Source organism: Saccopteryx leptura, chromosome 4 (genome assembly GCF_036850995.1).
Source record: "Saccopteryx leptura isolate mSacLep1 chromosome 4, mSacLep1_pri_phased_curated, whole genome shotgun sequence".
NCBI lineage: Eukaryota > Metazoa > Chordata > Mammalia > Chiroptera > Emballonuridae > Saccopteryx > Saccopteryx leptura.
In genome coordinates this window covers 213,348,100-213,364,134 of record NC_089506.1, presented here as the reverse complement: position 1 = coordinate 213,364,134, position 16,035 = coordinate 213,348,100, and the positions used below count along the sequence as shown (strand labels likewise).

Sequence of the window (16,035 nt, the reverse complement as noted above, 5' to 3'; positions counted from 1 at the left end):
CTTCCCCCAAAGCCCATTATGGGAGCACACTTGCTGCATGTGGCAAGTTACTGGCTACTGGCAGGACACAGATGCTACCTCCTCTGCAAGAAAGGAAAAGGAGAAACAAGTGTTTTCACTTGCTTGATCATATATAAATAAAGATACCCAAGAAACAAAGATGGTCACTCACCTACCCAGGCAGGAGACGAGGTGGAGGCACCGGCAGTAGGCCTTTGTACTGCCTGGTAGCACATGGTCCTTTATCTGACCATTTGCTTTGAACACTGGGCACAGTAAGGGTCAAGCATGATGGCAAGTTCTGTTCTTTTAGATGTTTTCAAGTCTTCCTTGTGGCACAAACCAAACTTTTTTTGCAACAGAGGGACAGATAGGGACAGGGATAGAGATGAGAAGCATCAAGTCTTCTTTGCAGCAGTTTAGTTGTTCATTGCTTTCTCATATATGGCTTGACCAGGGGGCTACAGCAGAGCAAGTTACCCCTTGCTCAAGTGAGCAACCTTGGGCTTCAAGCCAGTGAACCCGCATTAAAGCCGACGATGTCAGGGTTTCAAACCTGGGTCCTCTGCATCCCAGGCAGATGCTCTATCCACTGTTCCACTGCCTGGTCAGGCACAAACCAATTTTTGAGGAACAATAGTTTTCCCCACAGTACCTAGTATAGCAACAGTAAATAAGATGTTTCCAGTCAGGTAGAATTCCAAGTTCCTGGGAATATAAAGGTGAGGAAAAACTTTCTCAAATATGTCTATGCGCAGCAGCAACCCAGCACTCAGGTACACTGACCAGTGTTTTCTTGGTTGACTTTGCAGATGTGACTTTGAAATGAAAACGAAACCCAAACTCAGCTCTTAAGCAGCCATGTTAATTCCTTTACAACCATAGCTATCTTGGGGACCAAAGGACAGGAAGCAGGCAGTGAACCCAACACTCAATTGGCATTCTAATCCTAGGTTTATTCAACACAATCCTTTTACTCTGCACAACAAAGTATAAACACATTATCTAAAATGCTACAAAGTTACAAAAAAAATCAAAACAAAATTTATAGTACTGACTGTACAATAAAAGCCAAAAAAGCAATGTACACATTGCCAAGGTACTCCGAAGACCACCATGACAGGGATGTGGCGGTGGGGGTCTGTGATGACCCTGCAGAGCTAGCTTTCAACTTGCTCACCAATTTCAGAGAGAAAGGAGATGTAGGGTATGGGTGTATGTGCACAAGTACATGTAAAGACAGAACCATTTACAGCCAACTACCATGGGATATTTGACCCTAGAGGTCAGAAGGACTCAAGCTGGGGAGCAGGGCCAGGGTACCAGGACCCGCAGCTGCATGAAAGCATGCTCTTTCCTGAAGGATCCCCAGGCTACTAGTCTGGCCCTAGGTTATCTGTGGAATGGAAAAATGTGCTCCCAGGCTGGGGTGGCATTGCCACTGAATTGATTCTCAGGGACTGGAAACGTGGGACACTGGAGAACATTTTTGCAGGCACATCCCCAAACCAACACCACTTCTGCAGCCTGCCCCTGAGTGTGGATTTGTTTTCTACTGAATCTTCTTTTGCTAGGAAAGTGACAGAATTGAGCCGGATGGGCTATAAGTTATGGGGCAGAGCTTCAGTGGCTTGCTTATCGGGAGGAATTGGAACTGGAGCGACTCCTGTGGCGGCGGCGACCAGGAGAACGGGATCGCCGACGCACGGGGGACCTGCGCCGCGGGGAGCGTGACCTGTGGAAGAAGAAAAACCACATTAAACTCTGAAGCACACACCATGAAAGAAACTTTCCAACTTGGAACTGCAGGTACAAAGCTGGCTGCCTTCTGGAACAATTCTGTAATTTCCTGGGTCAACAGTGAGTCAGGATAGCTGCCATTGGGTGGCACTGACATGGGGCCCTTGGCAAGAAAACAGATCTTCTGGCATTCTGGTGTAACCTGCAGGGCCACACCTTCTCTTAGTCCCTAACTACAGCAGTTGCCTTCTTCTTTTCCCCAGCTGTAATGAACATAAGCTTTGAAAGCCACCCATGCCAACACTGCCTTGCCGCTCCCATCATGGTGTATGTGTGTGTTTGTGTGCATGTGGGGCTGAATAAGACCCCAAAGTCATCATCATCACATTGTGTTGTAAATAAGACAAATCCAAACTGGCCTTAATCAGTCAGTCTCCTGTGAGACCCCAAACTGACTCACCTTCTCCTCATTCGTGGTGGTGACCGGCGCCACATAGGAGGTGGTGGCAACATTCGCCTAGGAGGGCTGAACCTTCTGGGGATTGGCCTAGGCCAGGGGGCCAGCACAGCGGTGGCAGTGATTTCCTGGCCATCAATTTGTCCTGATGAAAAAAGGATCAAGTGACAAAACAATCTTAACAAGCACCTACCCTAAGCCAGGCCCCATGTAAGATGTAGGAATACCATGGAAAAGAAGACTAATGGTCTCCTGGAACTAGGACAAACTCGGCTCACCACAGAAATAACCACCTTAATTACCATCACTGAAGGTTTCATTAAGAAAACTGGCCTGACCAGGTGGTGGCGCAGTGGATAGAGCGTTGGACTGGGATGCAGAAGACCCAGGTTCGAGACCCCGAGGTCACCAGCTTGAGCCCAAGGTCGCTGGCTCCAGCAAGGCATTGCTCGGTCTGCTGAAGGCCCGTGGTCAAGGCACATATGAGAAAGCAATCAATGAACAACTAAGGTGTCGCAACATGCAATGAAAAACTAATGATTGATGCTTCTCATCGCTCTCCGTTCCTGTCTGTCCCTGTCTATCCCTCTCTCTGACTCACTCTGTCTCTGTAAAAAAAATTAAAAATAAATAAGTAAATAAATAAATTTAAAAAAAAATAAAAAGAAAGAAAACTGTAAGTGGGCAAGGAACATAATTGGGGACTAAGCCATGATGCACTGGGATGGCCTCTCAGAGAACATGTTATCCAAGTCAACACACAAAGAACATGCTAAAACGAGGGGGGAGAGCTGTGCCCCGGCCTTGAGCTGGACCATGGCACTAACTCTTGACACCCTTGTCAAGAACAGTGGGAATGGCAAGAGAAGGGAGACCCACTAGGAGGTTTCACAAGAACCGAGGAAGGGCAAAACCTAAGAACTCAAGTGATACCTGGGTTGTAAAATCACCAGAATTAGGTGATGGGGAAAAAGGGGGGGATGGTCAGCACCAAGTTTTGAATGAGCTATGATCTCCTGAGTAGTGGGCTAAGGAGGAAGAACACGTTAGGGTGAGGGGACAAAATGAATGACGTTCAGGAGATACCAACTTTGTTGTCCAAGTTTGGAAAAGTGCCCCATGAAAGCAGCTCACAAAGGAGGCTAGAAGCCTGCAGGGTTTCACTGAGAGAAAGACAAAGGAAACTGAGGCACAGACCCAGTAACCCCAGGAAGGGATACATCCCAACCTCAATCTAGGGATGGCTCAGGGGACCAAGCTCAGTTCCTGTGTGTCCCCAAAGGATGGAGGGCTCTTTTTATAATCAGGCACACCATGGATGTGTCCAAGTCTCCTGAATTTTTAGCAAGTACTTAGACTGTCAAACATGATTGACAACCTCTAATTCAAAGGTGTGATTCACAAAGCCAAAAGCTGATGCATGCAGAGTGATGGACTATAATTTATTCTGAACTCCCTAAAACAGTTCAGAGGGATTTAAATAAATTGAAAGAGATGGAAAGTTTCCTAGTATGCAAACTATATCATATGGAAGGGCAATTAACCCAACTGTTTAGCTGTTTATCAAGTGTATAATGGGGTCTCTGAGGATGCTGAGGTTCTCAAGTGCTCAGATTTTCCTCCCTACTCAGCCTGGCCGCTCACACAGTGCGGTGGGCTGTCCTGGCTCTGGGCCCCAGCTGCCTGAATTACATCAGCAGTAAGTTGGGCAGAGATAAATTTACACATTCCTTAAAGACAAATAAAACAGGACATGAAGAATTACTTTGTGTGTGTGTGTGTGTGACCAAGACAGAGACAGAGAAAAGGACAGACAGACATGAAAAGAGGGACGAGAACCATCAATTCTTCATTGCAGCACCTTAGTTGTTCATTGATTGCTTACTCATATGTGCCCTGACCGGATGGGCTAGAGCAGACCGAGTGACCCCTTGCTCAAACCAGATGAGCCTGCGCTTAAGCCGGTTACCTTGGAGTTTTGAACCTGGGTCCTCCACATCCCAATCTGACACTCTTTATCCTCTGCGCCACCACTTGGTCAGCCAAGGACATGTAGAACTATTGACAAATGTCCAAACGTTAAAACCATTCTGCCTGGCTTGGCCCTGGCAGTTGGCTCAGTGGTAGAGCATTGACCTGGCGTGAGGAAGTCCCGGGTTCGATTCCCAGCCAGGGCACACAGGAGAAGCGCTCATCTGCTTCTCCACCCCTCCCCCTCTCCTTCCTCTCTGTCTCTCTCTTCCCCTCCCACAGCCGAGGCTCCATTGGAGCAAAAGATGGCCCGGGTGCTGGGGATGGATCCATGGCCTCTGCCCCAGGTGCTAGGGTGGCTCTGGTCGCAACAGAGTGATGCCCCGGATGGGCAGAGCATTGCCTCCTGGTGCTGGATGGATCCCAGTCGGGCGCATGCGGGAGTCTGTCTAAATGCCTCCGTTTCCAGCTTCAGAAAAATACCAAAAAAACACCCCCACAAAACCATTCTGCCTGGCTTAACTGGTTAGTTCAGTCAGTCAGAATATTACCCCAAAACACCAAGGCTGTGTGTAGTGGAATAACCCATTGCATGGCCTTGGATGGGAACATAGCCAACAAGAAAAGAATGTTTTGCCAAGAAAATTGTTTTGTAGCCCTGGCCGGCTGGCTCAGTGGTAGAGCGTCAGCCTGGAGCGCAGGAGTCCCAGGTTCAATTCCCGGCCAGGGCACCCAGGAGAAGTGCCCGTTTGCTTCTCCACCCCTCCCCCTCTCCTTCCTCTCTCTCTCTCTTCCCCTCCCGCAGCCAAAGCTCCATTGGAGCAAAGTTGGCCCGGGTGCTGGGGTGGCTTTGTGGCCTCTGCCTCAGGCGCTAGAATGGCTCTGGTTGCGACAGAGCGATGCCCCAGATGGGCAGAGCATCGCTCCCTGGTGGGCAAGCCGGGTGGATTCCGGTCCAGTGCATGCAGGAGTCTGTCTGACTGCCTCCCCGTTTCCAACTTCAGAAAAATACCCCCCCCCCCAAAAAAAAGTGTTTTTTTGTGACTTGAAGGCGGGTCAGTTGCTGGGCTTTTTCTCAGTAAAACATTCTCATAAGATTTCTGTACCATCCAAGGTTATCCCTTGAGATAAAGAGAGGAATGTTGTGGAAACCATAGAAGCAATAGCAATTAATGCCTTTTGATATGTTGTTATTAAGCTATCATGCAGGTGTACTCCATGTATCTTTAAGTAAAAGTTACGCTTGATGTTATGCCAATTTCTCAGTAAACAAGCTTTTTGAAGTCTTGTGAATAAAAATTGGACACAGCGTGAACTTGGGGCCATTTGCCTGAGCAAGCAGTGGTCCTTTGCTAGTCCTTGATGATTTCATCTGCTGCTCTCTCTCTGCACCCCCGACTCACAACAGCTGTTGAGTTCCATCCCCAGTCAGGGCACATATAGGAAGCGACTAGTGAACGCACAACTAAGTGGAAGAACAAATGAATGCTTCCTCCTCTCATCTCTCTAAAAACAACCAATTAAGAAAACAATAAAGCCCTGGCCAGTTGGTCCAGTGGTAGAGCACCGGCATGGTATATGGATGTCATGGGTTCGATTCCCCGTCAGGGCACACAGGAGAAGCACCCATCTGACTCTCCATACCTCCCCTTCTTGCTTCTCTCTCTCTCTCTTCTCCCCTCATGTAGCCATGGCTCGATTAGAGTGAGCTGGCCCCAGGCACTGAGGATGGCTCCAGGGCCTCCGCCTGAGGAGTTTAAAAAAATAAAAATAAAGATAAAGCCTGACCAGGCTGTGGCACAGTGGATATAGTGTTGAACTGGGAAGCAGAGGACACAGGTTCGAAACACCAAGATTGCAAGCTTGAGCATGGGCTCATCTGGCTTGAGCGAGGGATCACAGACGTGACCCTATAGGTCGCTGTCTTGAAGCCCAAGGTCACTAGCTTAAAGCAAGGGGGTCACTTGCTCTGCTGTAGCTCATCCCCAGCCCCATCAAGGAACGTATGAGAAAGCAATCAATGAACGACTAAAGAGCCACAACGAAAAATTGGTGTTTCTCATTTCTCTCCCTTCCTGTTTGTCCCTCTGTCTATCAGTCTCTCTCTCTCTCTCTCTCTCACACATACACCTCTTGTGCCCTTGAACTCTAGAGTCCGGGCGCCCTCCATGCATGGGCCCACAGATTCTGAGGTTTGGTGACGGTGCCACACCTGGAGGGCCAGAGTTACCCAACCTCCTGAGTTGGTTCCATTGCTTGTCCCCACTGCCAAGGGGGGACAAAAGATGAAATTGACTAATGCCTTGCCGTACTGGCTACAGGGCATGCTCCATAAGCAGGTTCGTTGTATTAATTCTTTCCAGAGCTGGAATCCAGACTCACGTGAAAGTTTTTGAGTTTCTGAGAGCCATGAGGAAAACCCAGTTCTGTTGTTTTTCCCAGCAAGTAAAGGAAGAATTTATTGGCTGTGCAGGAAGAAAGGTTGAGGGGGTTAGCCCAGGACAAACTGCCACTGTCCACTGTTCCCTTGGTTTCAAGTCTGGTGGGGTCCCTTACAGGGAAGGAGAAACAGAGGGGCAAGGAAAACACGCCTGGGGGAGAAGAGGAGGAAGGGAAGGAGAGGAAAAGCCCCCTTTCTTAAGCCCAGTTTTAAAGTCAGTGTCTGATGACTTCAGCGCTTAAGAGTCATCAATCTAGGTGTTAGTTTAAATGGGTTTTTCCTCCAAGTTCATTTTGAACATAAAAACGTTTAATATTTTGGGGACGTGATCCTTTAAGCTATTAAATTGGAAGTTGAAAATAATTGGGTCTGACCAGGCGGTGGCGCAGTGGATAGAGCGCTGAACTGGGATGTGGAGGACCCAGGTTAGAAACCCTGAGGTTGCTGGCTTGAGCTGAAAGGTCCCTGGCTTGAGCAAGAGGTCACTAAGTCTATTGTAGCCCCCAGTCAGGGCACATGAGAAAGCAATCAATTAACGACTAAGGAGCTGCAATGAATTGATGCTTCTCATCCCTCTCCCTTCCTGTCTATTGCTATCTGACTCTGTCAAAAACAAACAAACAAATAAAAAAGGATCCCGTTGTAAGGGAGTATGGCTCCCTAGTGGGCTTTTGGGGTGGATTCCAGTCAGGGTGTACATGGCAGTCTCTCCCTGCCTCCCCTTCTCTAAAATTAAAAAAAAAACAAAAGCAAAAACAAAGCAAAACAAAATACCCCCCCAAAACCATTCTGCCCAATACCAAACAACTACAAATTTCATCACAAACAGTAAAGACACAAACTTTTAGGAAACAAGTAATACTAGTGAATTTAGCAAAGTAATCTTAAAAATGCTGAAATTGCCTGATCAGGTGGTCACACAGTAAATAGAGCATCGGACTAGGACATGGAGGACCCAGGCTCGAAACCCTGAGGTTGTTGGCCTGAGCACGGATCACCATCTTGAGCGTGGGGCCACTGGCTTGAGGGTGGGATCCTAGATGTGACCCCATGGTTGTTAGCTTGAGCCTAAAGGTTGCTGGCTTGAGCAAGGGGTTCACTTGCTCTGCCCCCCTGGTCAAGGCACATATGAGAAAACAATCAATGAACAACTAAGGTAGCACAATGAAGATTTGATGCTTCTCATCTCCCTTCCTGTCTGCCTGTCCCTCACAAGAAAAAAAAAAAAAAGAAAAAAGCTGAAATTTTACCAGAACAGAAAATGACTATCAGAGAGGATTAAAAACCTTCCCATATAAAAGTCAAATTACTCCATTATATTCATAATACATTCTTTGTAAAAACAAGACAAAACAAAAACCCTATTCAATCCTTAACATTGACCCGCAATTTTGCACAAAAGTTACCTCATGTCACTGGCTATTTTTTTCGTAATTGAGTATGAAAGTGAAACAATCTAAATATAAACTTCAGTAAACTTTATTTATACATAACAAATTTAAATGAGACTTTATACATATCTGCTACATATTATGTTTTATAAATATTATATATTTTAGTAACTTTTTTGAGTGTGATGTACTGTACAGCAATCACCTACGTGTAATGGTACGCAACATGTTTTGCATTTAACTATATCTGGTTTCATTGCGCTTTCCTTTTTTTAAATTTATTTATTTTTTACAGAGACAGAGAGTGAGTCAGAGAGAGGGATAGACAGGGACAGACAGACAGGAACGGAGAAAGATGAGAAGCATCAATCATTAGTTTTTCATTGTGCGTTGCAACACCTTAGTTGTTCATTGATTGCTTTCTCATATGTGCCTTGACCGCGGGCCTTCAGCAGACCGAGTAACTCCTTGCTGGAGGCCAGCGACCTTGGGTACAAGCTGGTGGGCTTTTTGCTCAAACCAGACCTCAAGCTGGTGACCTCGGGGTCTCAAACCTGGGTCTACCGCATCCCAGTCCGACGCTCTATCCACTGCGCCGCCTGGTCAGGCTGCGCTTTCCTTTTGAAACACACACTTTACACATTCTAGTTCGATTTTTTTTATACCAGTGACTATTTTTTCTAAAACATGGTCTTTTAGTTGCCCTGAAAGCCTAAAAGGTGAACCAATAGAAGTATCAGAAGTGTTAGGTTCTGAGCTGCACTCATTTGAAGCAGCAGATATCCATTCCCTAGCTACTTCATGTAAAAATTTTTTGTATCTTATTTTGTCTATTGTAATTACAGTAAATTTTGAATACACTGAATAAAGCAAAGAGTCATAAATACAATAATCCTATATTACCGTTTCAAAAAATTGAAAAAGCTGATGCAAGTGCAAACACAAGTTAACCCGTGAGTAGTCAACAATGTGTTAAGCTTTTATCAGATTGAAAAATTGTTAAAATGCTAATATATTCACATCTGCTGAATTTTTTTCAAGAAAATGTTTCATAAAACATGGTTTAGGGCCTGACCCGGTGGTGGCGCAGTGGATAGAGTGTTGGACTGGGATGCCGAGGACCCAGGTTTGAGACCCTGAGGTCACCAGCTTGAACTTAGGCTCATCTGTTTGAGCAAAAGCTCACCAGCATGGACCCAAGGTCGCTGGCTCGAGCAAGGGGTTGCTCGGTCTGCTGAAGGCCAAGCCTTCGTATGTGCCATGGTCAAGGCACATATGAGAAAGCAATCAATGAACAACTAAGGTGTTGCAACGAAAAACTAATGATTGATGCTTCTCATCTCTCTGTTCCTGTCTGTCTATCCCTCTCTCTGACTCTGTAATAAAAACAACCAGGTTGGAAATCAGTTTTAAAGGTCCCTACATGTGGTGGGTACCTGGTCTTGGAGAGGGGACAGAGAGGGAGTTCAGAGAAGTGCTGGCAGGTCTACCTACCTCCATCCATGTGCTTCAGTGCCTTCTCGGCTTCATCTGGATTCTCAAACTCCACGTAGGCATAGCCTTTAGATAGATGCGGGTGCATCCTTTCTACAGGCATATCAATCATTTTAATTTTTCCATAGGTGGAGAATATCTCCATAATGTGATCCTAAAGGGAAAGCAGGGTCACTCTAATGCTTAAGCACCGCTTGTGTGAGAGTCAAAGAGAATTCACTATATAATAACCACAACTTTGGCACTTGGGGGTGAAATTCCTAGACACACACATATATTCCATTAAAAGGAGCGAATCAGTGTACTACTTGAATCGTGGACCATCACACAAGTCCTCTAAAAGGCTACATCAAAGACACCATCTTGTGGTGCACTGGTAGATCTGGGATTCCTTACCTTGGTCACGTTCCTGGTAAGCCTCCCAATGTGTACTTTGGTGGGTTTAGGGGAAGGGCTCCGCCTTTTCCTTTCCTTTTCATCTCTTTTGGGTGGTTTGGACCTAATTGATAAAACCAACATTGAAAACAATTTCTGTCAAATAAAAGTGTTTTGTTTTTTTTTAACTGAAGATGTTAATTGCTAGTATGAGTTTTTTGTTTTTTTTGTTTTTTTTTTTTTTAATTTTTTTTAATTTTATTTATTTTAGAGAGGAGAGAGAGGGTGGGAGAGAGACAGAGAGAGAGACAAGGGGGAGGAGCTGGAAGCATCAACTCCTATATGTGCCTTGACCATGCAAGCCCAGGGTTTTGAACCGGCGACCTCAGCATTTCCAGGTTGACGCTTTATCCACTGCGCCACCACAGGTCAGGCTAGTATGAGTTTTTTATAAAGAAGCTTCTCTTACTAGCTCATGCACATCATCCTTGCCTCAGAAAGCCTATCAGGACAAAGACTCCTTTTCAGTGTACTTTTAGAATAACTAGTTAACTTTACAGTCCCAGTTTGTAAACGTAAGCTCACAAATAATTTACAAGTTTTGGTGGGAAATAGTGCTGGAGGGAAGCTCACTTGGAGCGGGAACGCCGCCTGTTGTCATGCCTACGCCGAGAAGGGCTCGGAGAGCCAGAGGAGCTGCTAGAGCTAGAGCTGCGAGATGTGCTCGAACTTCCAGAGCGGCTTGATGCTGATGAGGAGCTAGAGCCACTGCTTGAGCCGGTGCTGGTGCTGGAGCCCGAGCTGGAGGTAGAGCTGGACCGAGACCTGAGGGGTGAGATGGAGGGTCACAGACAATAACAGGTGGAAGCAGCATTTCTTCATGGGACAAACAAGACTGCACATGCTATCAAGAGTAAATAGCTGCCCTCAAATTTCAAAGTGTCATTACTTTCCCCAGTGGAGAAAACATTTACCACCTCACCCTCAAACCAAAGCCCTAGGTGGGGACAGCAAACAGCATTCATTGAGCAGTGACAGGAAAGGAGTAACAAGCTGCTTCCTACCAACAGAGAAGCCTTGCCTACTGTTAGGTAAAAAGGATGCCTGGCAAGCCAGAGCCACCAACTCAGCTTGAAAGGTGATATTGACTGTCTCAGGCTGGTTTTCAATGGAAGAAGAAAACAAGTTAAGGGTTAAGGCAATCCAATTACAACTCTGAATAAAAACACTTTAGAGATGTTTCATTCCTTAACATTCCAAGGAAAACACAAACAACTTCTACATATATATATAACCAGAGCAAATCCCAAACCAGCCTGCCACAATCAAAATCTTGATTAATAATCTGAATGTGTGTTTTTTTGCAAGAGACAGAGACAGGGACAGACAGGAAGGGAAAGAGATGAAAAACATCAATTCTTTGTTGTGGCACCTTAGTTGTTCATTGCTTTCTCATATGTGCCTTGATGGGGGGGCACACTACAGCACAGCGAGTGACCCGTTGCTCAAGCCAGCAACCATGGGGTCATGCCTATGATCCCAGACTCAAGTCAGTGACCCCGTGCTCAAGCTGGCAACCTTGGGGCCTTGAACTTAGGTCTTCTGCATCCCAGGCCAACGCTCTATCTACTGCACCACCACCTGGTCAGGCCGAGTGTGTGTGTTAAATAAATAATTAAAAAGACAGAGCACTCTCCAGCTCTTTAGGAGGGATGTGAGGCCCCTTACTCTATCCCACCAGCCCCACCTGGTGCTGCTGCTACCACTGGAAGCGCTGCGCCTCTTTCGAGTTTTATCCCTGCCACGATCCTTCTCGCTTGATTCCTTGGTGGCCCCTTTATCTTTAGAGCGATCCTTGGACTTCTCATCAGAGCGGTCTTTGCGTTTGGTAGGAGAAGGAGCCCTGGATGGTGAGGAAGAGTGTGAGATTGCATGCCCCAATGACCGAACCCTGAAACAGCACAACCCAACAGAAGGGATCCATGTGGCTAAGAGATCCCAGGCCATCACAGAGCAAAATGATCTGTGGCTTAGGACACTTTCATTGTAGAATGCAAGGTATTTTCAATCTTCCCCTTTCTAAGGGTCCCTAGCAACAAGCACCCCCCAATTAGCACTAGAAAAATCTGACAGAAGAATTACCTAGTGCTGGACTTTTTATTATTTTCCTTGACTCCTAGCAAGCTCTTCTTTTTCACTCCTGATAAATCCATTCTCCCCTTGAGGTGTTCAAAGCAGCAATGGTGGCCTCACTTATCTGAACTCTCACTTCTAACTTGAGTCTGAGAAACGATCCCTAATCGATTGCAATTTACGCCAAAGTGCAGCCTAAATAACAAGATAAAAGGATTTACAGAGTGAACAAATTGGCAAGACAACAAATCTACTTTGCAGCCAAAAGCTGAGCGACACAAGATGGCGGCAAGGAACACAGCAAGCATCCACAAAACCAGGAACAGGTGGGAACCTTCACCATATTGTCAGGGAGGATCCCATCTCCGTAGGACACACAGTAGAATCGTTATCTCAGTTTGTCTTTTCCTTAAGGAAATGATTGTGGTATGGGTCGCTGTCATTTTACAGGTGGTACAATTTCCATTTTTCATTTGTAAGTTTGACGATGAACCCTCTACATTTTCTTAGAAATACAACAGTACATTTGCATGCAGAACAGAGAAAAATCTAAATGAGCGTAGCTCTCCTGATAAGATTTAGCTCTTGTATTGTTGCAATTTCCTTGGATACATAAGATTGCAAGCGAAAATAACTTCAAAAGTGACTAGTACCAGCATCAAAATGTTTACTACCCAAACACAGATAAAACATCCTATATGTGAACATTTAAAAAGCAGCAGAACAGTAAGTTAAAAAAATCATTGAGAAGCTTGAACTTTAGTTAATGATATGCATATGGAAGTTATGGTGGAAATACACCAAAACATCCAAATTACTTTGAAATGCAAGAAAAAGTAATATTGATGAGTGGGGCTACATACATGACAAAGCATACTACTTTCCCCTTTTCTGTGTTTATATATTCTTTCAAAAATATAATGTGAGAGGTAGACACTGCAATTGGATGAGATACCACAGGTAAGAATTTAGCAAACTGCCTAGACCGCAGCATGTGCTCAGTAAATGGTCATTTGCAAATATTACTCAATAACAAACTATTAATTCATTATGTGCCCTATTTCTTCGGGACTGCTGCCTCAGTAATTCCAGTGAGGTTTCGCTTGAGTTGTAAGCAAAGATCTCAGGATGTCAGTCTTAACTATTTCTCTCCCACCTTTTCCCATAGTCATTAAGTAACCAGGACACAGCACACCAACTGGGATTCTGTTTCCATGTGTGGTGGAGTGCCCCAAATGTAAATAATGTTCTGGCTCAAGAATGAGTGCCTGGCCTTGGACAATCAAATGAGAGAAGAGGAACATCACCCTTTGCTCTTTTTCAGGGTTATGAAATCTTTAAAATGTTTTGCCTTAAAACAATAAGGTACTATATATATAACTGGCAATACTGGATAAGGTCGTTGTCCTTGAACATTCAGAGATTATAGTTTAAGACAGGGGTCCCCAAACTGCGGCCCCCTGAAGCCATTTATCCGGCCCCCGCCACACTTCTGGAAGGGGCACCTCTTTCATTGGTGGTCAGTGAGAAAAGCATAGTTCCCACTGAAATACTGGCCAGTTTGTTAATTTAAATTTACTTGTTCTTTATTTTAAATATTGTATTTGTTCCCGTTTTGTTTTTTTACAAAACATTTGTTCATAGTTTTTTTATAGTCCGGCCCTCCAACGGTCTAAGGGACAGTGAACTGGCCCCCTGTGTAAAAAGTTTGGGGACCCCTGGTTTAAGACTTTGGAGTCAGTTTGCCTGAGTTAAGCTTTGCAGTGTGGCCTTGGGTAAGTCACTTAACCTTTCTGAGCCTCAATTTTTCAAGGACACCAATCAAATTAACCCGTGAAAGACACCTGGCATCTAATTAAGGCTCAGTAAATGCTTGCTAATGTTCGAAAGGGCTGTTTTTCCATGTTTAGAGGGCCTTTTCCCATATAACCCTTTGTCCTCAAAGTCACATATTCCTGAATGTTCAACAAGTGGTCCCTGGACAGCCCCCTTTGAGATCCCTAGCAGCAGCACGTCCAACCAAGTGTGAGCTCCAAACATATCCTAAAATTTTCTAGTAGCCACGTTACAAAAAGTAGAAGTTAAGAGCGAAATTAACTTTTAGTAATGTATTTAACATACTAGATTCCAAGTATTAACCTTTATTACAGCAATCAGTATAAACACTTATTGAAATATTTACCCCTCCCAAAGTCTTTAAGATACCTCAACCTGGGCTAGGCGTATTTCAAGTCCTCAATAGCTAGCTCTATGTGGCCAATGGCTACCTTACTGAACAGCACTGACCTAGAGTACGGATTTCTGGACCCCACTCCCAATTCTAAAGATCGATCGGAATGTACTTTGTGAAAACAAGCACCACCAGTTTTTCCTAAATACGAAAAGTTGTGAACCACAGAGTAAACGAAGGCTTTGTTGGAAGTGGCCGAACGTTAGAAAGCAAAAGGTTGAGGTTCTCTGCTCACACAAGTTCAGGTAACAGCACAGGACACCTCGGTTACCTCCCCCATCCTCCGGAAAAGGTGTGCGTCCAACAGCCAGAGAGAGGAGAGAACAATTAGTTAAATCTCGAGTGGATGGCGTTCAGCTCAAATCTTCACAGCACCTTCCCCACTAAGAGTACATCGGAAGCACAATTCATGCAATAACAGAAATAAACCCGTCTCGTCCGCTGATTTGAATCTTCCCTTCTGGCGTAACCCTTCACACCGAGCTCCAGGATCTCAGGGGCCGTATCCCCAAGGGCTGGGGCCCAGAACGGCACACACAAGCCCGGTAAATGTTCGTGGGATAAATGTTTGAATTAACGGCCCCGAAGGGAGGATTAGTGGGTCTCCCAGGGTATCCCACAGAGCAACTCCGTACCCACTAGGGCACGGGCCCCGCACGCGACCTCGCCGCCCCCCGGCCACTCACAACTCCCCAGGTCAGGCGCCGGACCGCGAGCGCTCCCAGGGCAGGGCCCAGCGTTGCAGGCCGGGGTCTCCCGCCCGGCGAGGGGTCCCGAGGGAAGAAGGCGCGCTCGCGGCTGCTCTGAGTCCCGCAGGCCTGGACCGGCCAGCCTCAGAGCGGACGAAGCGAGGCCGCCCTTCCGCCCGCCGCGGCCCCGACTACTTCCGGGCCGTGGACTCGGACCCTCCCACTCCGCCCATCCCGGGCCACACTCTCTTTTTTTTTCTTAGTCCCCGCGCTACGCCGCCAGACAGCCGTCCTCTCCGTGGGGCCGGAGAACGCGCCGGCTCCACGATGCACCCCGCCGATCCCAGGTTGCGCCCCATGAAGCTCGGATGGGACCGGATTCCCCCACTTACATCTTCCCGCCACCAGACCTCCTCCCGCTCTCCTCAGCCGCTGAGGTCGGCGCCGCTTAGTCGTCAGGGTTAGGGAGCGGGAAGACTCCGCCGTTCGGCGCGCAGCGATGACGTATAGCACCTCAGCCAATAGAGGCGAATGCTCAGAGTGTTAAAAGACCAAGGCTGTTTGTAGAGAGCCGCGTTGGGGTGGTTACTCTGTCACCCTTTCTATAGAGGTGTCTTGTGCCGCCCGAGCAGGCTGCACCCCCTCATGGCCACGTGTTGGGGTTGACCTAGCCGCGCCGCATGGCCTGCTGACGGACCCGCGCCGAGGTGGTTAACGGGAACCCGCCTCTCGTGCGCGTGCGCATTGGGCTTGCACCGGACCTGGCACCTTCCCGGGCGCTAAACTCCCTGCGTGCGGCCTGGCTGTAGCTGAGGAGGGGCGCGCGGGCGCTGTGCGACCTTAAGGGCCGGGCAGGGAGTAGGCGAATCCGCGGGTCCGGCAGGTGCGGGATGAGTTCCTGCGGCTAAAAGCCGCGCGTGGTGTGCGGATTGACCCTGTGGACCCGCTTCTGTCCTGGCGGAACTCGACCAGGTGTGCGAGACTGAGATCAGTGCGGCCAGAACGAACGAGGTGCAAAAAGGGCAAGGGAGAAGACATGGTGCAGAAGGGAGGGCATCTCTGAGGAGCTGGCACGCAGCTGAGAACCGACTGGAAGGGCGCGCGGACAGAGGGAA

The 16,035-nt window shown here is 47.0% G+C and overlaps 1 protein-coding gene across 4 annotated transcripts; it reads right to left on the bottom strand.

The window, feature by feature from the left end:
- Nucleotides 1-931: 931 nt before the first annotated feature.
- On the bottom strand, nt 932-15,387 carry RNPS1 (RNA binding protein with serine rich domain 1). 4 transcript variants are annotated; one of them, XM_066382855.1, is made up of 9 exons: nt 14,918-15,113; nt 14,467-14,512; nt 12,011-12,196; nt 11,616-11,771; nt 10,502-10,693; nt 9,890-9,992; nt 9,494-9,647; nt 2,201-2,342; nt 932-1,735 (listed from the first exon to the last, which is right to left on the bottom strand). In XM_066382855.1, exons 3-9 carry the CDS (start codon nt 12,079-12,081, stop codon nt 1,636-1,638), a joined length of 918 nt encoding a protein of 305 aa, XP_066238952.1. In that variant the 5' UTR covers nt 12,082-12,196; nt 14,467-14,512; nt 14,918-15,113; the 3' UTR covers nt 932-1,635. The 4 variants fall into 4 exon arrangements, with proteins under 4 accessions (XP_066238952.1, XP_066238950.1, XP_066238951.1 ...); XM_066382853.1 differs by lacking the exons at nt 14,467-14,512; nt 14,918-15,113 and adding an exon at nt 15,313-15,387; XM_066382854.1 differs by lacking the exon at nt 14,467-14,512.
- Nucleotides 15,388-16,035: the final 648 nt, after the last annotated feature.